A 22,873-nucleotide genomic window follows, 5' to 3' on the forward strand; every position below is an offset into this window, starting at 1 on the left:
TGAGATGTTGAAGTAGAGCAAAAGACAAATGTGGGTTATTGTTTGGGTTTAAATCAGTGACCTGGTTTTCCTCATGTTAGGTCTAGATCAGTTTTAAGTCACCACAAAGAAGTAGGGGTACATTTGGAGCCTCCTTTCACAAGAAAAATGAGGGGCACATAATTATTTTTGGAAAAAGACATTGTATATTAAAATAATAAATTACAGTTCCACTCCTTTTTCTTTGAATATTATCTTTAATGGTGTGGAGAATAAAAAAATTACTCTGATAATTGGAAAAAACATTAAAAAATTTTAGAACTATGCTTCTTAAATGAGAATTTCATTTTGGCATGTGTGAATCAATCACTCGGACAGTATAACGTTATGCCCTACTAAAATTTTATTGAACCTTATTGCATCATTTTAAAATAATAACATTTTTTTGAACTTCTAATCAATAGTTCTAAATCTTTTACACTTTTTTCTCCCTATTATTGACCATGGTTTTTTCAATTAAATCTTTCTTTGTAACCTCCAATCAAATAGATTCCTTATAAATTCTCAGGACTGGAGAGATTGAGCATTATTTGTCCTCATTCACATAATAGATGAGACCTGAAATGGGTTCCATGGTATATGAGTCTCCAGAGGGTACCTTAAAATAGCAAGTGAGGTTGCAGAGTCTCTACTAGCAAATTACTTTTAAATTGATCAACATTTATCCCTTTTAAAATCCACTTAGGCAAGTTCCAGAAAAGCACTGTTATATGTTAGAGGAGGGGGAAAAAAAACTCCCTAATTTTGGTGTTCTTTGTACATCTAAAATGACATAGAAATGTAGCAGAAATAATCTTTGCAGTTTGCCAACCCTTTAACAATTATGGAAAGCAAATAATCTCATATGACCTGAAAGCTTAGAGATGATTTTATTTTAAAAAGTTTCTGTCTCTTTCATTTAAGTAGAATAACAGAAAGAATTCTAAGTAAAGAAACATTAATAAAATTTGGCATGACCTTATTTCCTCAACCACATTTCCCCTTCCTTGATTAAAAAAAAATCTCTACCTGTAACACAGCAAAAAGATTTTGTGGGTGGACAAGGAGCTGGGCTAGCAGCAGGTGGGTGGCCATCTCTGAAAGCTGTTATACTCATTCAGTTCAGATAGGATAAAAATGTGTTATTATGTGAGAGAAAAGGAGGCCAAGCTGATAAGAACATTTCAGTTCCCACATATATTAAGGGGTCTTAGTGCTTCCACAAATTAAATATGTCAAAAGTGTAGCAGCATCTTGCTCAGCTTCGCTATTGGGACATGGTTCTCCATGGATTTCTTGTGTTCTGCACAGTTCAGCCTCTGAGCAAAGTGTGTATTTGAACAGCCTTTACCATGAGACAGTTGCTTACATTCCATGGAAGTGGCCCTCTCCTTCGCATCCACCTGTCTCTTACTTCCTGGAGGCAGGAATTCGCTGATGTATGAGCAGCCTATACCAGCTAGACTCTTTTAATGTCAGGATTCTTCTTCTGTGGTGCAATCCACTGCATGAGCAGGAAAATGCTGGGCCCTCATCATGTTGTCCCGGGGGACTGGGGAACCTGTGGAAGGTAGTTCTCTGGCTGATGCTTTTGGTTGTCCCTCTAAATCAAGGATCTGGTATCCTCAGTCAGTATATGAATATGAAACAGTGGCAGGCAATATTATTAGCTTGTGAGTAGGAGCAAGTCTCACCCCTTCATAGTTTCTGACCTAACATGCACAAGGAATTGCAAACCCAATGCCTGTGGGCACCAGGCAACCGACATGAATTGAGACAAGTAGGTCAAGTGTAAAATAGTAAGGGGAACAGACATTCAATTCAGCCTTAGAGTTAGGTGTTTATTAGGGAGTAATAGGGATTGTAGCCAATATAGGACAGTATCATTCTGTGAAATATGCTACTTTTAGAATATTTGGCAGCCTGTTCTACTTGAAAGTGTTGTTTGGGTTAGACTAAACTTCTGGGAGCCAGGTTGTCACCATTCAGTCTCTTCTTCCCTAGATGGTGAGAAGCTAGAGACAAGGATGCCTTTCTGCTCCTTGGTATCCATGGAAACACTTGGCACGACGCCAAAGTAGGCAGTCATTGAAGTATCAAAAATTCTTAGCAAGTCATGTGTTCTAAAACCTGACATAGCTAAGGAGAAATACAGTGTAATGCCAAAAGATGAATGAAAATTTTGCCATGGTTTTTTCCCAAAATAGGAACTCAGATGAGATGGACATCAGATTTTTTCTTTTAAGTTATCCTTTTATAGCACTTGCTCTACTTATCTGTCCCTGCATTTTATTTCCTCTCTACTAGTACCACAATTTTATTTTTATTATCCATTTCTGTGCTCAGTTATATGCACAGTTTTGATAGTTTTTGTGGCTCATGTTTAATGATAAATGGTTTTCATATGTATAGAATAGTAATTGAAAACTCTAATTATCTGCATTTTTTTTTCTGCATGTGATATGGCCAGAGACAGAATTAGAAACATTAAATTTATCAGACAAGAATCTGAGTTTTATTTTAAAGAGATTGGTTCAAGGTTGTATAAAAATTCCAAAGATGGTTTAAAGCCTTTTTACATTGAATCTAATAACTACTTCCCTAAGTATTAACCTGGAAAGTTTTGAGATTCTAAACTGACTTTCTAAGAGTCCCTAGAATTGTATGTCATGTGGTCAAATATTGGATAGTTGTCTAAATGTGTTCATAGGATTTGACTATGTCAGCTTTTAGTCAGTTTTTGTAAAAAAAAAAAATAGGCTAAAAGAGAGTTTTTATAATGTCTTCCATTTTCTCTGTTCCTGCATTATAAATTATGGACTACTAAATGAATGTAAGTGGATGCCTATAAAATGTATAAGGGAAAACAAATTGTTCCCTGAAAAATTATTAGTGGATAACAAGATTTTTCATAGCTGAATTGAAAAGTACATTGAGATTCTTGAGAATGTTATAATGCTCATTATAAAATTCCATGCATTAAATTAGCAATTTAGAAATCAGTGAAAGTAATAGTTGAGATATGGATGACTTACAGCAATAATTATAGAATAAATGTTTATTATTAGTTTATTGAGGTATAATTTATATAAGTAAAATTCATCTTGTTTAGGTGAACAGCTCTATGAATTTCAACAAAAGTCATGTAGCCACATCACAACTAAAAATATTTCCAGATTCCTCCTTCCTCTCTGTCATTAAGCCCCTCCTCTCTCCCAGCCTCTGGCAATGCTGACTGATTACTTCTCCTATAGTTCTGCTTTTCTAGAAGTTGTGGAAATACATTGAAAAATATGTGGCCTTTTGCATCCTACTTTTTAGTAACAAGCTTTTGAGATTCTCAGCTGTCACTGCACATGTCATTAGTTGGCTCCTTTAAATGAGGAGTGGCTTGAGGGACGCAAGGATGGAACAACATTCGAAAATCCATCAACATCATCCACCAGATCAACAAAAAGAAGGAAAAAAACCACATGATCATCTCCATAGATGCTGAAAAAGCATTTGACAAAATTCAGCATCCATTCATGATAAAAATTCTCAACAAAATGGGTATAGAGGGTAAGTACCTCAACATAATAAAGGCCATATATGACAAACCCACAGTCAACATCATACTTAACAGCGAGAAGCTGAAAGCTTTTCCTTTAAGGTCGGGAACAAGACAAGGATTCCCACTTTCCCCACTTCTATTCAGCATAGTACTGGAGGTCCTCGCCACAGCAATCAGACAGCACAAAGAAATAAAAGGTATCCAGATTGGCAAGGAGAAGTTAAACTCTCTCTGTCTGCACATGACATGATATTGTACATAAAAAACCCTAAAGAATCCACTCCAAAACTATTAGATCTAATATCTGAATTCAGCAAAGTTGCAGGATACAAAATTAATACACAGAAATCTGTGGCATTCCTATACACTAACAATAAACTAGCAGAAGAGAAATCAGGAAAACAATTCCATTCACAATTGCATCAAAAAGAATAAAATACCTAGGAATAAACCTAACCAAGGAAGTGAAAGACCTATACTCTGAAAACTACAAGACACTCATGAGAGAAATTAAAGAAGATACCAATAAGTGGAAACACATACCATGCTTATGGATAGGAAGAGTTAATATTGTCAAAATGGCCATCCTGCCTAAAGCAATCTATAGATTCAAAGTAATTCCTATCAAAATACTAACAGCATTCTTCAATGAACTAGAGAAAATCATCCTAAAATTCATATGGAACCACAGAAGACCTCGAATAGCCAAAGCAATTCTGAGAAGGAAGAATAAAGCAGGGGGCATTATGCTCCCCAACTTCAAGCACTACTACAAAGCCACAGTAATCAAGACAATTTGGTACCAGCACAAGAACAGGCCCATAGACCAATGGAACAGACTAGAGAGCCCTGATATAAACCCAACCATATATGGTCAATTAATATATGATAAAGGAGCCATGGACATACAATGGGGAAATGACAGCCTCTTCAACAGCTGGTGGTGGCAAAACTGGACAGCTACATGCAAGAGAATGAAACTGAATAATTGTTTAACCCCATACACAAAAGTAAACTCAAAATGGATCAAAGACTTGAATGTAAGTCATGAAACCATAAAACTCTTAGAAGACAACATAGGTAATCATCTCCTGAATATAAGCATGAGGAACATCTTCCTGAGCACATCTCCTCAAGCAGTGGAAACAGAAGCAAAAATGAATACATGGGACTACTTCAAAACTAAAAAGTTTTTGTATGGCAAAGGACATCATCAACAGAACAAAAAGGCATCCTACAGTGTGGGAGAATATATTTGTAAATGACATATCTGACAAGGGGTTAATATCCAAAATATATAAAGAACTTACACGCCTCAACATCCAAAAAGCAAATAACCCAGTTAACAAATGGCCAGAGGATATGAACAGACCCTTCTCCAAAGAAGAAATTCAGATGGCAAACAGACACATGAAAACATGCTCCACATCACTAATCATCAGGGAAATGTAAATTAAAACCACAATGAGATATCACCTCACACCAGTAAGGATGATCAGTATCAAAAAGACTAAGAACAACAACTGCTGGAGAGGATGTGGAGAAAGGGGAACCCTCCTACAACTGCTGGTGGGAATGTAAGCTAGTTCAACCATTATGGAAAGCAATATGGAGGTCCCTTTAAAAACTAAAAATAGAAATACCATTTGACCCGAGAATCCCACTCCATGGAATTTATCCAAAGAATACAAATTTTCAGATTCAAAATGACATATGCACCCCTCTGTTTATCATAGCACTTTTTGCAATAGCCAAGATATGGAAGCAACCTAAGTGTCCTTCAGTAGATGAATGGATAAAGAAGATGTGGTACATATAAACAATGGAATACTGTTCAGCCATAAGAAAGAAGCACATCCTACCATTTGAAACAACATGGATGGAGATGGAGGATGTTATGCTCAGTGAAATAAGCCAGGTGGAGAAAGACAAATGCCAAATGATTTCCCTCATTTATGGAGTATAACAATGAAGCAAAACTGAAGGAAAAAAATGGCCACAGACTCAGAGACTCCATGAATGAACTAGTGGTTACCAAAGGGGAGGGGTGTGGGAGGGCGGGTGGAGAGGGAGGGAGAAGGGGACTGAGGGGTACTATGTTTAGTACACATGGTGTGGGGAATCACAGGGAGAACAGTGTAGCACAGAGAAGGCACATAGTGGATCTGTGGCATCTTACTACACTGATGGACAGTGACTGCATTGGGGCACGGGTGGGGACTTGATAATATGGGTAAATGTAGTAACCACATTGTTTTTTCATATGAAACCTTCATAAGAGTGTATATCAATCATACCTTAATAAAAAATAAATAAATAAATGCGAAGTGGCTTGTCTTTGAAAAGATCTATCACAAGCTGCTTTTCTCTTTGCTGCTTGAGGGTGTTTGAATTGTTTCCAGCTTTTGGAGATCACAAGGAGAGCTTCTCTTAGCTTTGGGAATGGATATTTGTTTGACATGTGTCTTCATTTCTCTTGAGTAAACAAATACCCATGTATAGGATTGCTACATCATATTGAAATATATGTTTACCTTTATTAGGAACTGCCAAACCATTTTCCCAGATGATTGTACCATTCTGGATTTCCATCAGCAATGTGTTGGAGTTCCAGTTGCTCCACATTGAATATGCACTTTTTATGAATTTTAAATAAGAATTGCTTTGTTTCAAGTTTTCCTGAAGATGCATTATACAAAAATTAATGTATTATGCTGGATTTTTTTTTCTTTTCCAAACAGCATGGTTAAATTAGGTGGCAGTTTGAATTAATTCCATTCTTTTTGTATTTTGTTAATAGAGCATTATCTATATTATATACATATAACATATATATGAAAACTGAAGATATTTTCCATGAAGGTGTGTATAACATATATATGCTAAGAAATTGAAGACATTTTTGTAAAAATTATTACATTGAATCTTACATGCCTATGATGACAGAAATTTCCATATCATTTAAAAATTTTGGTCAATATAGAGGAAAATGAGCTCAGACAGGTCTTTAGAGCCTTATTAATATTTGAGTCTTTGGTTGGATTGGAAGTGAAAGTCCCAGTACAGCTGGCAAAGCCACTCCATCTTTATTTGGAGTGTGTAGCAGCCCATGAAAAGAGCCACATAGCAGAGCTGAATCACTTTATGAAATTTCCAAGCCAGTGATAGTTCTACTCTAAGTAAAATTGGCTTCTACAGATAATGCAGGTCTTTTAGACCAAACTGGAATTTTCAGTTGCCCTTGAAGTTGCCCAGTAAGGCATTAGCGGAGCCTAGGAATGAAAGCTGATTTCCTGATTCCAGAATGGCAATACGGCCTTGCATACAATCATGTGTGTGTTTTAGTAGCCTTCCATTTATTCTGGGAGAAACAACAGAAATGAAAGTGAATTTTTGGAATAAAGACCTTGGTGTGATTCCTTTTTTTGTGACTATTTTCTCAGGACTAATTTCTTAGGGTAATTTGCAAAGCATTTTGCAAGAACAAATTAAATATAGGGCAAAGGTAGAATTAAACTACAGCATTCATAACTTTTTCTCAAGAAGTAATTTATCAAGTAGGCTTTTTAAAAAATGGCCAGCTTAATTGAATATTTGAAAGACGCTGAGACTGCAATTATACATACAAATTGACATTTTTAGTATCTTGAAACTATTGTTCATTAATTCTCAAGAATGTTAACACTTAGAGGATTAGGAAATTGAAGATATTTTGGTAAAAATTATGTCTTTTTGTTCCTTTCCATTGACATCAAATACTTCTGGAAACCACATCAAAATATTTTTCAAGCAAAGTGAAGTGAACTTCAGTGGGAGTAAGCCTTGTGCAGTAAGCTCCACTCAGACATGCTGTGTACCTGGTGTGGCCCACATATGAGAAAATTTGTAATTTTCACAAATGGCTAATTCTTAAATTTGTGACTGCATAATAACAAAAATACATCCAAACAGTTAAACCCATACTGTTGAATAGAGCTATGCATGTATATATATCCCTAAAGTTAGCTTACAGATATGTATGTGTACACTAGGCTTCCCATAAACATTGGGATTCTGATATCAGTATTCCATCCCTCTTTATTAATAAACTAAGATGACCATGAGCAAGTAGCAAAGTCAGTAGTGTTTATTCTTACTTATCCTAGATTTTTCCTTTTTCTTCAATCTTCTGAGCCTTTTGTTAGCATACCCTATATCATATTGCAATGGGATAAACACAGTGAACTGCAGTCTTTCTACAAATTTCTTACTATATATTCTAACAAATTCTGACTGCTGGCTTTTTGTTATCAGAATAATTGTATGATTTTTGCACTAAGTATTCTTTTTTTTTATTAAGGTATTATTGATATACACTCTTATGAAGGTTTCATATGAAAAACAATGTGGTTACTACATTCACCCTTATTATTAAGTCCCCCGTACCCCCATTGCAGTCACTGCCCATCAGTGTAGTAAGATGCCACAGAGGCACTATTTGCCTTCTCTGTGCTACTGTCTTCCCCATGATCCCCCCACACCATGTGTGCCAATCATAATACCCTTCAATCCCCTTCTGCCTCCCCCCCCAACCCCTCCCCTTTGGTAACCGCTAGTCCCTTCTTGGTGTCTGTGAATCTGCTACTGTTTTGTTCCTTCAGTTTTGCTTCATTGTTATACTCCACAAATGAGTGAAATCATTTGGTACTTGTCCTTCTCTGCCTGGCTTATTTCACTGAGCATAATATCCTTCAGCTCCATCCACCTTGTTGCAAATAGTAGGATTTGTTTCTTTCTTATGGCTGAATAGTATTCCATTGTGTATATGTACCACCTCTTCTTTATCCATTCATCTACTGATGGGCACTTAGGTTGCTTCCATATCTTGGCTATTGTAAAAAGTGCTGCGATGAACATAGGGGTGCATATGTCTTTTTGAATCTGAAAATTTGTATTCTTTGGGTAAATTCCACGGAGTGGAATTCCCACATCAAATGGTATTTCTTTATTTAGTTTTTTGAGGAACCTCCATATTGTTTTCCATAATGGTTGAAGTAGCTTACATTCCCACCAGCAGTATAGGAGGGTTCCCCTTTCTCCGCATCCTCGCCAGCATTTGTTATTCTTAGTCTTTTTGATGCTGGCCATCCTAACTGGTGTGAGGTGATAGCTCATTGTGGTTTTAATTTGCATTTCCCTGATAATTAGTGATGTGGAGCATCTTTTCATGTGCCTGTTAGCCATCTGAATTTCTTTGGAGAAGTGTCTGTTTGTATCCTCCGCCCATTTGTTAATTGGGTTATTTGCTCTTTGGTTGTTGAGACATATGAGTTCTTTATATATTTTGGATGTTAACTCCTTGTTGGATCTGTCATTTATGAATATATTCTCCCATACTGTAGGATGCCTTTTTGTTTTGCTGATGTTGTCCTTTGCCATACAGAAGGTTTTTAGTTTGATGTAGTCCTATGTATTCATTTTTGCTTTTGCTTCCCTTGCTTGAGGAGCTGCATTCAGGAAAAAGTTGTTCATGTTTATATTCAGGAGCTTTTTCCAATTTTGTCTTCTAAGAGTTTTATGGTTTCATGACTTACATCCAGGTCTTTGATCCATTTCGAGTTTACTTTTTTGTATGGGGTTATAAAGTAATCCAGTTTCATTCTCCTGCATGTAGCTGTCCAGTTTTGCCAACACCAGTTGTTGAAGAGGCTGTCATTTCCCCATTGTATATCCATGGTGTACTAAGTATTCTTCCTGCATTTTTGTTTTCTCTTGTCTATAATATTTATTTCAGTCATGCTGGCAGAGACAAGGATTCTTTTTGTATTTGGAATGACCCATTGTAAAGCAGTAGGGTACTTCCTGTGTTGCAATTAAATGTTCTTCAGGCAATTTTAGGGAGAATTTATTTGCCCATTAGTTAGATGCATAAACCTTTCACAAGTTGATTAATTCTCTTAGTGACAAATCAGGTAGAAATTCTGGTACTTTTCAAAGACTAGCAAGTTGGGGAAAGATGTCAAGATGTTTGAGGTCAGTAATTTGACCTTTTAAGACTTTCCTTCAGCTAGGATATCTATAAATATGATATGAGACATTTTTGAATGAAAGGTAAAGTTTGAAAAATAAAATTTCAACTCCCACACACAGCATTTGTGAGGGAAAATGAAATGGAAATATACATGCATATAATAGTGGAAAAAAAGAACCTGTTTTTAAAATCTGAATTTGTTTGTTCTTCATTACTAAATTATAGCAGGATTCCTAGTATATAACATATTTGCATGAGTATTAAAATAATTCATCATGATTAATTCTGTTACAGTAAATCTCAGCCCTGATCACGATCTGCCGTATACTCATGGTTGTCAGTATTTCACATTTTACTGGCGTTGTAGTGAATGGGTAGTTCCTGTAACAGTGCAGATGTCATCTGAGTTCACTGTGATTAACGTGGTTCTGAAGGAAACCTAATAACGATTAACCAGTTTCATAAAGTGTTACAGAATAAGGTCAGTGTGAGAAAAAGTTTCAAGCTCTTAAAAATGTACATTCTAGCAAGTACCTGTGGCAGCAGATTAAATTTCCTGAAGGATCAAGAGGTTTAAACTTGATAACAGATGAACTACCAGTGGTGAAGGTGGGAAAAGGGGACAAGAATTTGTCTTCATATACTTAAGGGATCAGAAGGAAACAGGTCAGGTCTAGAATGATAAATCAGGCATCAATCTGATAAACTGAGATTTCAGAAAATCAAAACGCACCATAAACTGAATGGGCTTCCTGGGTCTGGAGATTTGCAGGTAGAGACAAGAGGCCTACTTATGGAAATGTTTTCAAAGTATTTTTTTTTTAAAGGTTCAGAAGGAGCTCTCTCTAGGTAAATTCTGAACTTTTTTCCTCTGAGTTCTCATAAAATGATTTCCTTCACAATATCAACATGGTTCTTGTATTTTTCTTAGATTTTGGTGGAGGCTTCGGTGGGAGACGGCTTCACTGGAGACATTGCAATTGATGACTTGTCATTTATGAACTGTACCCTCTACCCTGGTAAGGATGAGTATTTCAGTATAGGAGAATTTCAAACCCATTTATTTGAAAAAGCTGCTGAGGAAATCAATATTTCATTCCCACAAATATTAAAAAAAAACACCTCACTTCTCGTCTACCAGTACATTAATCCTGGAAAAGATGGTTGTGAATCTTTGGTAGTAATTAGTCTTGAAATCTCTGGAAACATAGTCAAAGGGTTTCAATCAGTTGTGTTTATGTCCTATCACATGCTAAATATTAGGAAATCATGTCTGAAGTTCAACTGTAATTTCATTATACTGGAAGGGCAGTAATAACCAACTGGTTGCCTTATAAATACATAATTTGGGAGACTTTATAACCTCTCAGTACCTCCAGTGATGTTTTCCTCTCAGGCTACACTTTAAATAATCCTAAGGATTGTTGTCAACCATCTCCTCTCCATGTTATAGATATCTTTTCTTAAAGAAAATAACACATTTCCCAGATTTTTATCTCCAACTTTAACCTTTCTTTCCCCTGAAAGCCAGACTTAGATGCTCACCACCTGCTCATCATCTCATCTTAGATGTCCAGCAGGCAGCCCAGAGATAGTGGGGAAAGTAACCTAAAGCTCACACACATCAGGGAAAGCCCAGCTGGACAGGGTGTGGGGGTCTGGTAGGATGGGATGTCGAGCTCCTGAAGGTGAGTCTGGCACTGAGGCTGGACGCTCTCGAAATTCCATGACCAGGGGGGGATACACAGTCTCCTTCCCGGGGTGCTCAGAGGCTGGGTAATTTCACAATCAATCACAACAATCGCTGAAGAAAATATTGTCCTGTGCTAACCCGTAACATTCTGCCCCGCTTCATCTCCGCACTGCTGGTGGTCAACCCCTCCCCAGACATAGTCCGAGGACTGGACTCGGTTCTTTGAGTTGTAGCTGTGTGACATGCCTGATCTTCTGCCTCATATTCTGGCAGGATTAATTACCTGAACCACTCTGTGTGGTGGTTTCCATGGAACTTTGCAGAAAGCAAATCATTCTCTGGAAGGCTGGCAAGAAGGAGGCCAGAATTCAACAGGTTTACCTTGATCTCTCACTCTCTAAAAGTCAATACCTGATTACCTCCTCAGTTCTGCCATTCTCCAATGCCTTCCTATCTCAGTAAATGATATTTTATTTTTTCTTGCTTGTTACTCATCAGTAAATCTTGACAGCCGCTCACTTCAGATAGATCTAGAGCCTACTCCTCTTCCCTTGCCTGAGCCACCATTGTCTCTACATGGGTTGTACCTATTGCTTTTTAAATGATTCCTATGCTTCTACCCTAGAGTCATATAATCTGTTCTAAAACAGCAGACAGAATGGTACTTTTCAAACTTAGAAGTCATGTCACTCTGGCATCAGAATCTTCCTGCTGCATTCAGAGCAAATGCCAAACTCCTTCCAGTAGCTTCCCGTGCATCAGTGACTGTCCCCTCATGCCATCATTCACCTTCCATCAGTGTGCCTCTAACTGACTTTTCTCAAGTGCAAGGCTTCCTAGCTAGTCCTTGAACAAGCCAACCTATTGATGTCTCAGGGTTTTTACTCCTGCCTTGCCCTCTTCCTGGAATGTGCTTCCCCCAGATATGCACTTGACTCCCTTCCTTCTATCTGACCTCTGTTCAAAAGATTTTCTTTAGTGAAGCCTTTTCTGAACACTGCGCTCACATGTTCACACACACACACACACACACACACACACACACACACAAATCTGATACTTTCTATCGTCTTCCCTTGGGTATTTTTCTCCTATGAGCCTTATGGTTAGATTCCCATTTGTTAACTTCAAGACAGCAGAGTTTTTAATCTCATCACTGCCTTATTTCCAATTGCTTAAATCGTATCTGGGACATAATAGTACCCAGTCAATATTTATTTGTTGGATGGCTGGGTGGATAAATGGAGAGATGTTTATATATCTTTTTAAGTGTTTTACATACTTTGGTTATATATATTATTTTTGCTAAAATCTTAATTACCTTTATGTGCGTGACTATTATATGTCAGCTTCTGTTGAAAATCAAATTTCATGGCTTATAATGACAAGCATTTATTTCTTGCTCACTAGTGTGTGAGTGAGCATAGAACAATTAACAGCAAAAATACATATTATTCATAGCTTTGTATATTTCTGTGTAGCCCTGTTTCTATGTACATTACCTATGTATCGTATTTTGTGTATCTCTGTTTCGTGTGTCCTGCTTTTCTGGGACGAAGGCTGAAGGACCAAGTCCCTATCTGACACACTGTGTTGTCAGGAAATGGATAGGAAAAAGAAAGATGATTCAAGCTTCTATTGGTCCGTAGTATGCGTAATGTCTGGTCATGTTCGTTGACCAGAGGAAGTCATGTGGTCAAGTGGGGCAGGGAAGTGTTCTGCACTGACAGCGAGCTTGGTGAGGGTGTGGAATACAGGACATCCTTACAGGAGAAAAAGCTGATAAATGGATGCAATAATACCATCTATAATTCATCTCCTTTAATCTTACAACTTTTTAAGAGTCTAGAATAGTGTCTTGTAAAGAGATCTTGAATGTTATCTAAGATTGATACCTTTGTTATCCCCATTTTACTGAGCAAACTGAGGAGGAGCTGACCTGCCCAAGGCTACCTAGCTAAAGTGGCAGAACACGACGTCTCTGTCCTTGTAGTGGCAGAATATGACATCTGCATCTTTGAACCATGCTAACCAGTGTTACTAAACTGCTCATCAAGTTTGCTAACCTCAGAAGAAAGAGAAAATAATTTCTGCTGTACAGATATGAGAAATTAAGCTTTAAGAGCTTAAGTGACCTGAATGAGAAAAACACAGTCGAGGCAGGAATGAGACTTTCACCAAAGCCTGTCTCATTTCAATGGCCAGGGCTTCTCCTCAGTCTCCTTCCACTCTGAGCTTAGGGGGAAAATCACTGTGACCCCATCGGCAGAGGAAGGCAAAAAGGAATACAGAGAGGGAACACAAGTCACCATTGATATTGTCGCTGTTCCGTTTATCCTGCTGTGTACATTCTGTGGCTGATGGTTCCAAGGCGGAGGGAAAGGAGCTGTCAGAAGCATAGAAGATATGTGGAATATCAGTTACAGAGCATTAGTACTTATTTTCTCGTTCAAGTTTTAGAAGAAAGTAAGGAATTTTAAAAACTGCCAGAACTGTGCGGTTTTCATGTTGGCTTCATAACAAAAGAAACTTTGGGTAGAAACCACAAAGCCTGTTAAAGCCATTGATTTCATAAAGGAATTTGATGTAGTCTTGCCATAAAATGAAAATTTTAAAAATTAAGCTCTTCATAAACATATTGTTCTTGATGATTATCAGTTTTTCTTTAATGACATCATATTGACTGAGGTGGGATCAGTGCTTGTAGGTTCACTTATAGACACTGATTTATTTCAGTATAACTGATTATCTACAGCATTTTTGCTCCTTGGCTAATAAAACAAAAACTAAAAAAATATATACACACATACACAAAATACTGATCTGATCCCTAAAGTGCAGATTTATACATTATTTGTAACTTTTATTTTAAACTAAAAGTGATTAAAAAGGAGTAGATTATTATATTTTTACCTGTTCCCTCAAAATGAGCCCCTCCCCCATGCCTTCCTCATTCTTTTTATGACACCTGGCAACAGAGGATTGCAATTCCACAGTTCTTTCACTTTCCCCTTAAACTTTCCCACTTTGATAAATCTTGCTGACTCCCACTCCAAAATATTTCTTAGATCTGTTTTGTTTTTTTCCATTGCTTCTGCCATGACCCTGGTTCAAAACAGTGTTGATTGAAATGGTGAGCTTTTCACTGCAAACTTTTATTAATTTTTCCCCAGTAGTTTTTATGCTAAGAATTTAGTTCCTTTTCACCTTGTCCCAGAAAATCATTATTTATTTGCTCTTCTAGGTTAACTCTTTCTCATTTTCTACCTTCTGGTTGTTTCCAACTTAATTTCCAAATCGATTCTCAATTATGGATTATACGTCCTTTGTGTTTAATACTTTGGTGATATAGAATGTTATTTTAAGACTAATCCAGGATAGTAGAGAACAGACTTTTTAGGCAAGATTTACTAGATTTCTAGGGAGAGTAGGCAAAGTTAACTATGCAGTAGAATCCTATGATTCTTTGCACCAGTGTATGATGATGATATTCAGTCCCAGAGTAGGTAACGATGGGGAGTGATGGCCAAGATAAATGCCTTCACCTTGAATCTGACCTTCAGAGTAGATTATTAAGAATTGTTGCCAAATATTCAAATTTAAATATAAGTATCCCAAAAGAAGTATCCATTTCACATGATTCTTTCTATCCTACATGAGGGAAGAAGAATGTTCACTTCACAGAATACAAAGGACAGTTTTCTTTCTTGCATCAAAGATTATTGTTAAGGTAGCTAGGTTATGTGGAAAAATCAAGTCTCGCCTAGATGGCATTACAGTGTACTGCTTGCAAACTGAAAACTTTTGCCTATGTACTTCTCATCCCATCTTAAAGTTCAGAATTCAGCATGAATATTAGATTTATTACTAGAATGATTAATTAACTCTATATCAATATCAAATATATCAAGTGTTTTGTTTTTCCCAGGGAAGTTGTTACCAAGTCAGTGGCATGTCTTGTAACAGATAATGGCTTGAAGTTGAGAAAGTATGATAACTATAGGACACTTAACAACATTTTTTATGATGTCCTCACCCACCCGCCAAATGACTTTTGTTTTTGTTAAACTGAGTTGATTAAATTTATGCCATCCTTCCTCATTAGCTTAAGTATCTCAAAATTTTAATTTATAAATGCTTATTTAACTCTCCCATCTTTCTGCAAAGAGTAATGTATGTTTTAGTAAGAATTCATCTCAAAATAATATGTTACATGACAATACTTTCTTTTGAGGTTCTTCTTACATATTATTTCTAAAGGAAATAGAGACTGGAAAAAATATAAAGTTACTGGAAATATTTACAATTTAATAAAGACTTCAAGGCCAAAAATAAAAAATTTAAGGCTTAGAGATTGCAATCTTAAATATTCTCATTTTAATCTTCAATATTCTGGTTTTGGCCTCTTTGGTAGAGTTTTGCAAAGTGATTTAGCATATACACAGGAAATTAAACACTGGATAAAGCCTATGGTCCACCCAACTCAGTAATTTTATTGCATTTCTAGAAAATAAAATTGGACAAATAACAACCTACTTTAAAATTAAAACTTTTGAATTTTGTCATCTTTTAATTGAAGGAGCTGTCAATTTCCAGAAATGGATATGGCTGTTAAAATACTTAGATTTTAGCTTGAAAATTGTCCAACTCCTATTTCAGTCTATTTGTAGTCACTTTCAAATATAGTACTATATTTCCATCTATAAAGATGGAAATACCCTACCTGGAAAATTTCATTGAATGAATGTGTTAAAGCAAAAATGGTTCACAGAGAGCTGATTTGTTGTTGGAGACAGAAAAAAATGACACTGCATAATATATGGCAAACAGCTGTATCACTGTCATTATAAGTCATATCTAAGGAATAACTTAATTTTAGGAAAACCCACTCTTCCAGGGAGTAGACCTACTCAGGTACCTCAGTATGATCATGCTGACTATAGTTGTTTCTGCTTGTGGGTATGACTCTGTTATTGCAGTAAATGCAATAGGAAAAATATGTGCTTTTCCCTTGAATCTATAGATATTTCATACTTTTCAATACTCTGAAGTTGATCATGCTTAAACAACAAGTAAACATTTATATTTTTAAATTAAATATATTTCTTAACATCAGAAGTCACAGAAAAAAACACGCATTGTTACCTGGAGATAGATAAAGAACATATGCATATTAGTCAAGTTATTCATAAGTTATGTCTGAAGCTGGTCATATTTTAGCAAGGTCTAGGGATGTTACAATATTGCTTTTATTTGCTTAATTACCAGTATGGGAATGGCTGTAGGGAGGGAAGTCTAGTATGAAACAAGTTGAAAAATCTATTTTATCAGAAATATTATATTAGGGTAGCATGAAGTATATCCTATTTGTTACAAGGAACTCAAAGAGGAAGTTGTTAGAACACTGAGTCGGACTGGAGCAGAAGTGATCTACTTAGGATGACAGGTGTGCAGGTGAGATGGCTACCCTGTGGCTTATGGATATGGAAGATCAGACAAACCAGAACAAATCTCTGCTTCTTAGTGCAAACTTCCATCATCTGCATTTCACCTTTGCAGTTTTGTTTCATCTGCAAAACTTTTTGTATTTTTGTTTAAAGAGACTTAACTGTCATTGCTACTATCTTTATCCTTTCTAATCAGTTGTAGGTTCAAAAAAAATCATAAGCTTTGTTATAGACTGAATGTGTCCTGCCAAGACTTGTATGTTGAAGCCCAATTCCCTATGCAATGGTATTTGAAGATGTGGCCCTGGGAGGTTATTAGGGTTAGATTAGGTAATGAAGATGCTGCTTTCATGATGGCATTAGTGCTCTTGTGGGAAGAGAAGAGACATGAGATCTCTCTCTCTTCATGCATGTTCCAAGGAAGGCCATGGGATGACATAACCAGAAAGAGGGCGCTTACCTAAAACCCGAACTTGCTGGCTGACCACCTTGATCTTGGACTGCCCGTCTCCACAACAGTGAGGAGTAAATTGTTGTTTAAGTCACCCTGTCTATGTTATTCTGTTACAGCAGCCCAAATGGACTAAGGCAAGCTTACTATTCTAGATATATTTTTCATTAAAATTGTCCAAAATTCTTCTTTTTTTTTAAATTAATTTTATCCATATGTTGCATGAAGTAATTTCTAGTATCACCTGAGTTAAGAGCATGATACTTTAGGAAACACTGCTTCATCATTGCAAAGTAAACCAAGCTGACTTCCTGCTTCTTAGATGAAAGTCTGGGTGGTCTGTGAGGGACAGAGGGGCAGGAAGCTTGTGGTCCTTTGTGTGCCTCAGTCAGTCTCCCGATGATGTCTTGGCCTGACCATGGTTTTGTGCTCTGCATTACTGCTCCACGACAGATCCTAGGGAATCAGCTACAACTCTTATCTTCCCAATTACAAAAACCACCACTTCCAAAGTTTGGTTCTGGAGTAAGAAACACTTTTGTCAATTTGCTGTTTTCGTGCTCTCCAGTAAAATGTAGGGGACTTACTGGGTTTTGTACTCATTCTGGTGGAACACAGAGTACTGAGGAAGGGACAAAGAATTTCAAGATCTTCCAATTTCTCTTTTAGAGCAGTGGTCCTTTTACCTCTCATTCCTAGATCATTTTTGAGATAGAAAATTAGTTGTCTTTATTTTTCCTGAGTATTAACTAATCAGTCTCCTTTTTCTAAGACTCATGTCTATGATTTCTTCTTAAGGGGGACAGTGTACTAGTTTAAGCTGAAATCAGGGCTAAAGATGCAGTTCAGACTGCTGGTTTTAATGATATGACAAAATGGATGATTGGAAGACTAGAACACTGCGTATACCTAAAAATGTCAAATACAGTATAGCATACACTCATTTAATTGTTAAGTTGAGCTTTAAAAAGGGAAATCCCTAGGTGAGAGAAACAAAGAGTATGGAAAAATTGTACAGAACATATAATGTGACTTCATAATGTAGGGAGTAAATAGAATATGGGATGGATGACAGGAAAAGGGGGTACAAAATGGACAAACAACCCCTGGCTGGGAACACTAGTGGGATTCCAAAGAAACAACCCAAAGTTGATCTAGAAGAACTTTTCTGAATGCTAGATGATAAAGGATTCTCAAGTAAAAATCAAGCACAGCACATTATGGTAGCCAGGCTCCAAAATGAATCTCAGTGACCCCCCTCTTGGTATTCATGCCAGTGCTCTCCCACATTGAGTAGAACTGACCTGTGCAACCAGTGACCTACGTGGCAATGACTGTGGGTCATTTCCAAAGCTGGACTTCTGTTGTCTTCCCTTGAAATCACTCACTCTGGGGGAAGCCAGACACCATGTCAAGAGGATACTCAAGCAGCTCTCTGGAGAAAGTCCAGGAACTGAGGCCTCCTGCCAACAGGGGCATTAACTTCCCAGACATCCGAATGAGCCTCCTTGAAAGCAGATCCTCCAGCCCCAGTCAAGCCTTCACATGACTACACCCTTGGTTGACATCTTGACAGCAATCTTATAAGACCCTGAGTCAGAACCAAGCTGACCTCTTTTGTATTTCATACTCACAGAAATCATATGAGATAATAAGTGTTTATTAGTTTAAAGTGCTAAGATATGTGGAAATTTGTTATGCAAAGATAGAAAACTAATAAACAAATAAAAATATTAAAGTATTCCAAGCCCTAAGAAAATAGCATGACATTGTTTAATTTTTAAAAAGTAGAACATTTTGGAAAAAAAAACCTTCTTGAAATGAGAAATAAAATCAATGATATCAAAATATCTGATGAATTAAATGTGTCAAAGTCAACATCAATGTTGTAATTAGTCAATTGGAAAATAGCTATGAGGGTATTTCAGAATTCAACTTACAGATATAGTGAAAGAAAATGGGAAAGGTAGATTTACTTGTAGGAAAGATCATATAAACTAATGGAGTTCCAGAGAGAAAATAAAGGAGAAGCAATTTTCAAAGGTAAATATTTAATTCTGAGTATTTATTTAATAGTGTACTCTGAAGCATTTAAAATTAATTAATTCTGCATGTGTAAATAGAGACAAATATGAGAAAAATATTGAGTAAAAATTTCAAATTCAAAAGCTGTACTTGAATACTACTTACATAACATTTTCTAGGACACAGATAATACTATATATTTTAATTAGAAAATATGTATTTAAGATAAGGACACAAAAACATTCATGGGGGAAGACTCACTATTGTCAAGATGTTAGTTCTTCCTAACTTGATCTATAGATTTAATGCAGTCCCAGTCACAATCCCAAACAAGTTGTTTTGTGAATATGGACAAACTAATTTTAAAGTATTCCAAAGTATATATAGTGAGGGAAAATATCCACAATGTCCAACACAGTATTGAAGGGGAGCAAAGTCAGAGGATTGACACTACCCAACTTAAGACTTATTATTAAGACTTAAGACTTAAGACACTACCCAACTTAAAACTTATAAAGTTACAGTAATCAAGACAGTGTGGTATTAGTAAAAGAACAGAGAAATAGATCATTAGAAGAGAATAGAGAGCCAAAAATAAACCCATATATATATAGTAAACTGACCTTCAACAAACGAGTATAGGCTCTACAATGGAGAAAATATAGTCTTCAAAAAAATAGTGCTTGGACAACTAGACATTCATGTGTAAAAAAATGAATATAGACACAGACTTTACATTCTTCACAAAAATGAACTCAGAATGGATTATAGATCTAAATATAAAATGCAGAACTGTAAAGGTCCTAAACTAACAGGAGAAAATCTAGATGATCTCGATTATAGTGATTGCTTTTTATTTTTATTTTATTTATTAAGGTATCATTGATAGACAATCTTAGGAAGGTTTCACATGAGCAAAACTGCAGTTACTACATTCACTCATATTATTGAGTCCCCTCACCACAACCCATTGCAGTTATTGTCCATCAGCATAGTAAGATGCTATACTCACTACTTTTCTTCTCTTTGCTACTGCCTTCCCCATGTGCACCCTATATTATGTGTGCTAATTATAATGCCACTTAATCCCCTTCTCCCTCCCTCCACAACTGCCCTCCACAACCCTTTTCACTTTGGTAACCACTAGTCCCTTCTTGGAGTCTAAGAGTCTGTTGTTGTTTTGTTTCTTCAGTTTTGCTTTGTTGTTATACTCCAAAAATGAATGAAATCATTTGGTACTTGTTTTTCTCTGCCTGGCTTATTTCACTAAGCAAAATATCTTCCAGCTCCATCCATGTTGTTGCAAATGGTAGAATTTATTTTCTTATTATGGCAGAATGATATTCCACTGTGTATATTTACCACCACTTCTATTTTTTCTTAATTTTTTTAATTTTGGTATTAATCTACAATTACATGAAGAACATTATGTTTACTAGGCTCCCCCCTTCACCAAGTCCCCCCCACATACCTCTTCACAGTCACTGTCCATCAGTATAGGAAGATGCTGTAAAATCACTACTTGTCTGCTCTGTGTTGCACAACCCTCCCCGTATGCACCCTCCCACATTATCCATGCTAATTGTAATGCCCCCCTTCTTTTTCCCCACCCTTATCCCTTCCCTCCCACCCATCCTCCACAGTCCCTTTCCCTTTGGTAACTATTAGTCCATTTTGGGTTCTGTGATTCTGCTGCTGTTTTGTTCCTTCAGTTTTCCTTTGTTCTTATACTCCACATATGAGTGAAATCATTTCGTACTTCTCTTTCTCCACCTGGCTTATTTCACTGAGCATAATACCCTCTAGCTCCATCCATGTTGTTGCAAATGGTAGGATCTGTTTTTTTCTTATGGCTGAGTAATATTCCATTTTCCATTCATCTATCGATGGACACTTAGGTTGCTTCCATATCTTGGCTATTGTGAATAGTACTGAAATAAACATAGGGGTACATATGTCTTTTTGAATCTGTGATCTTGTATTCTGGGTAAATTCCTAGGAGCAGTATAACTGGGCCAAATGGTATTTCTATTTTTAGTTCTTTGAGGAACCTCCATATTGCTTTCCACAGTGGTTGAACTAATTTACATTCTCACCAAGAGTGTAGGAGGGTTCCCCTTTCTCTGCATCCTCTCTGGCATTTGTTGTTCCTGGTCTTTTGGACGTTGGCCATCCTCACTGGTATGAGGTGATATATCATGGTGGTTTTAATTTGCATTTCCCTGATAATTAGCGATGTGGAGTATCTTTTCATGTGCCTGTTGGCCATCTGAATTTCTTTGTTGGAGAAGTGTCTGTTCAGATCCACTGCCCATATTTTGAGTTTTTTGCTTTTTGGGTGTTGAGGTGTGTGAGCTCTTTCTGTATTTTGGATGTTAACCACTTATCTGATACATCATTTATGAATATATTTTCGCATACTGGAGGATGCCTTTTTGTTCAGCTGATGGTGTCCTTTGCTGTGCAGAAGCTTTTTAGTTTAATGGAGTCCCATTTTTTCATTTTTGTTTTTATTTCCCTTGCCTGAGGAGATGTGATCAGGAAAAAGGCACTCATGTTTTGCCCATATTTTCTAAGAGTTTTATGGTTTCATGACTTACATTCAGGTCTTTGATCCATTTCGAGTTTACTTTGTGTATGGAGTTAGACAGTATTCCAATTTCCTTCTCTAGCATGTAGCTGTCCAGTTTTGTCAACACCAGTTGTTGAAGAAGCTGTCTTTTCCCCACTGTATATCCATGGCTCCTTTGTTGTGTATTAATTGGCCATATATGTGTGGGCTTATATCTGGGCTCTCCATTCTATTCCATTGATCTATGGGTCTATTCTTGTTCTAGTTCCAAATTTTCTTGATTACTGTGGCTTTGTAGTAGAGCTTGATATTGGGGAGTGTAATCCCCAAGCTTTGTTCTTCCTTCTCAGGATTGCTTTGGCTGTTTGGGGGTCTTTTGTGGTTTCATACGAATTTTAGATCTATTTGTTCTAGTTTGTTAAAGAATACTGTTGGTATTTTGATAGGGATTGCATTGAATCTGTAGATTGCTTCAGGCAGGATGCCATTTTGACAATATTAATTCTTCCTATCCATGAGCATGGGGTGTATTTCCATCTGTTGGTGTCCTCTTTAATTTCTCTCATGAGTGTCTTATAGTTTTCAGGGTATAGATTTTTCACCTCCTTGGTTAGATTTATTCCTAGGTATTTTATTCTTTTTGATGCAATTGAAAATGGAATTGTTTTCATGCTTTCTGTTTCTTCTAGTTCATGTTTAGTATATAGGAATGCAACTGATTTCTGTGCATTAATTTTGCATCCTGCAACTTCACTGAATTCAGTTATTAGTTCTAGCGGTTTTGGGGTGGCTTCTTTTCAGTTTTTGAAATACAATGTAATTTCATCTGCAAACTGACAGTCTGCCTTCTTCCTTACCAATCTGGATTCATTTTATTTCTTTGTGTTGTCTGATTGCTATGACTAGGACCTCCAGTACTATGTTGAATAAAAGTGGGAAGAGCAGGCATCCTTGCTTCTGGTTCCTGATCTTAGAGGAAAAGCTTTCAGCTTTTTTACTGTTAATTAAGATGTTGGCTTTGGGTTTGTTGTATATGGCCATCATTATGAGGTACTTGCCCTCTATACCCATTTTGTTGAGAGTTTTTGTCACGAATGAATGTTG

At 36.7% G+C, this 22,873-nt stretch overlaps 1 protein-coding gene across 1 annotated transcript in view; it reads left to right on the top strand.

Annotated features, from left to right (window-relative positions):
• Window positions 1-22,873, top strand: part of MALRD1 (MAM and LDL receptor class A domain containing 1) — a 694,454-nt gene that overhangs the window by 179,281 nt on the left and 492,300 nt on the right. The window contains exon 19 of the mRNA XM_057498267.1: window positions 10,513-10,600. Within this exon, the coding sequence (XP_057354250.1) occupies window positions 10,513-10,600 (88 nt within the window). The remainder of the gene's footprint in view (window positions 1-10,512; window positions 10,601-22,873) is intronic.

The sequence above is a fragment of the Manis pentadactyla genome, chromosome 3 (assembly GCF_030020395.1).
Source record: "Manis pentadactyla isolate mManPen7 chromosome 3, mManPen7.hap1, whole genome shotgun sequence".
Lineage (NCBI taxonomy): Eukaryota > Metazoa > Chordata > Mammalia > Pholidota > Manidae > Manis > Manis pentadactyla.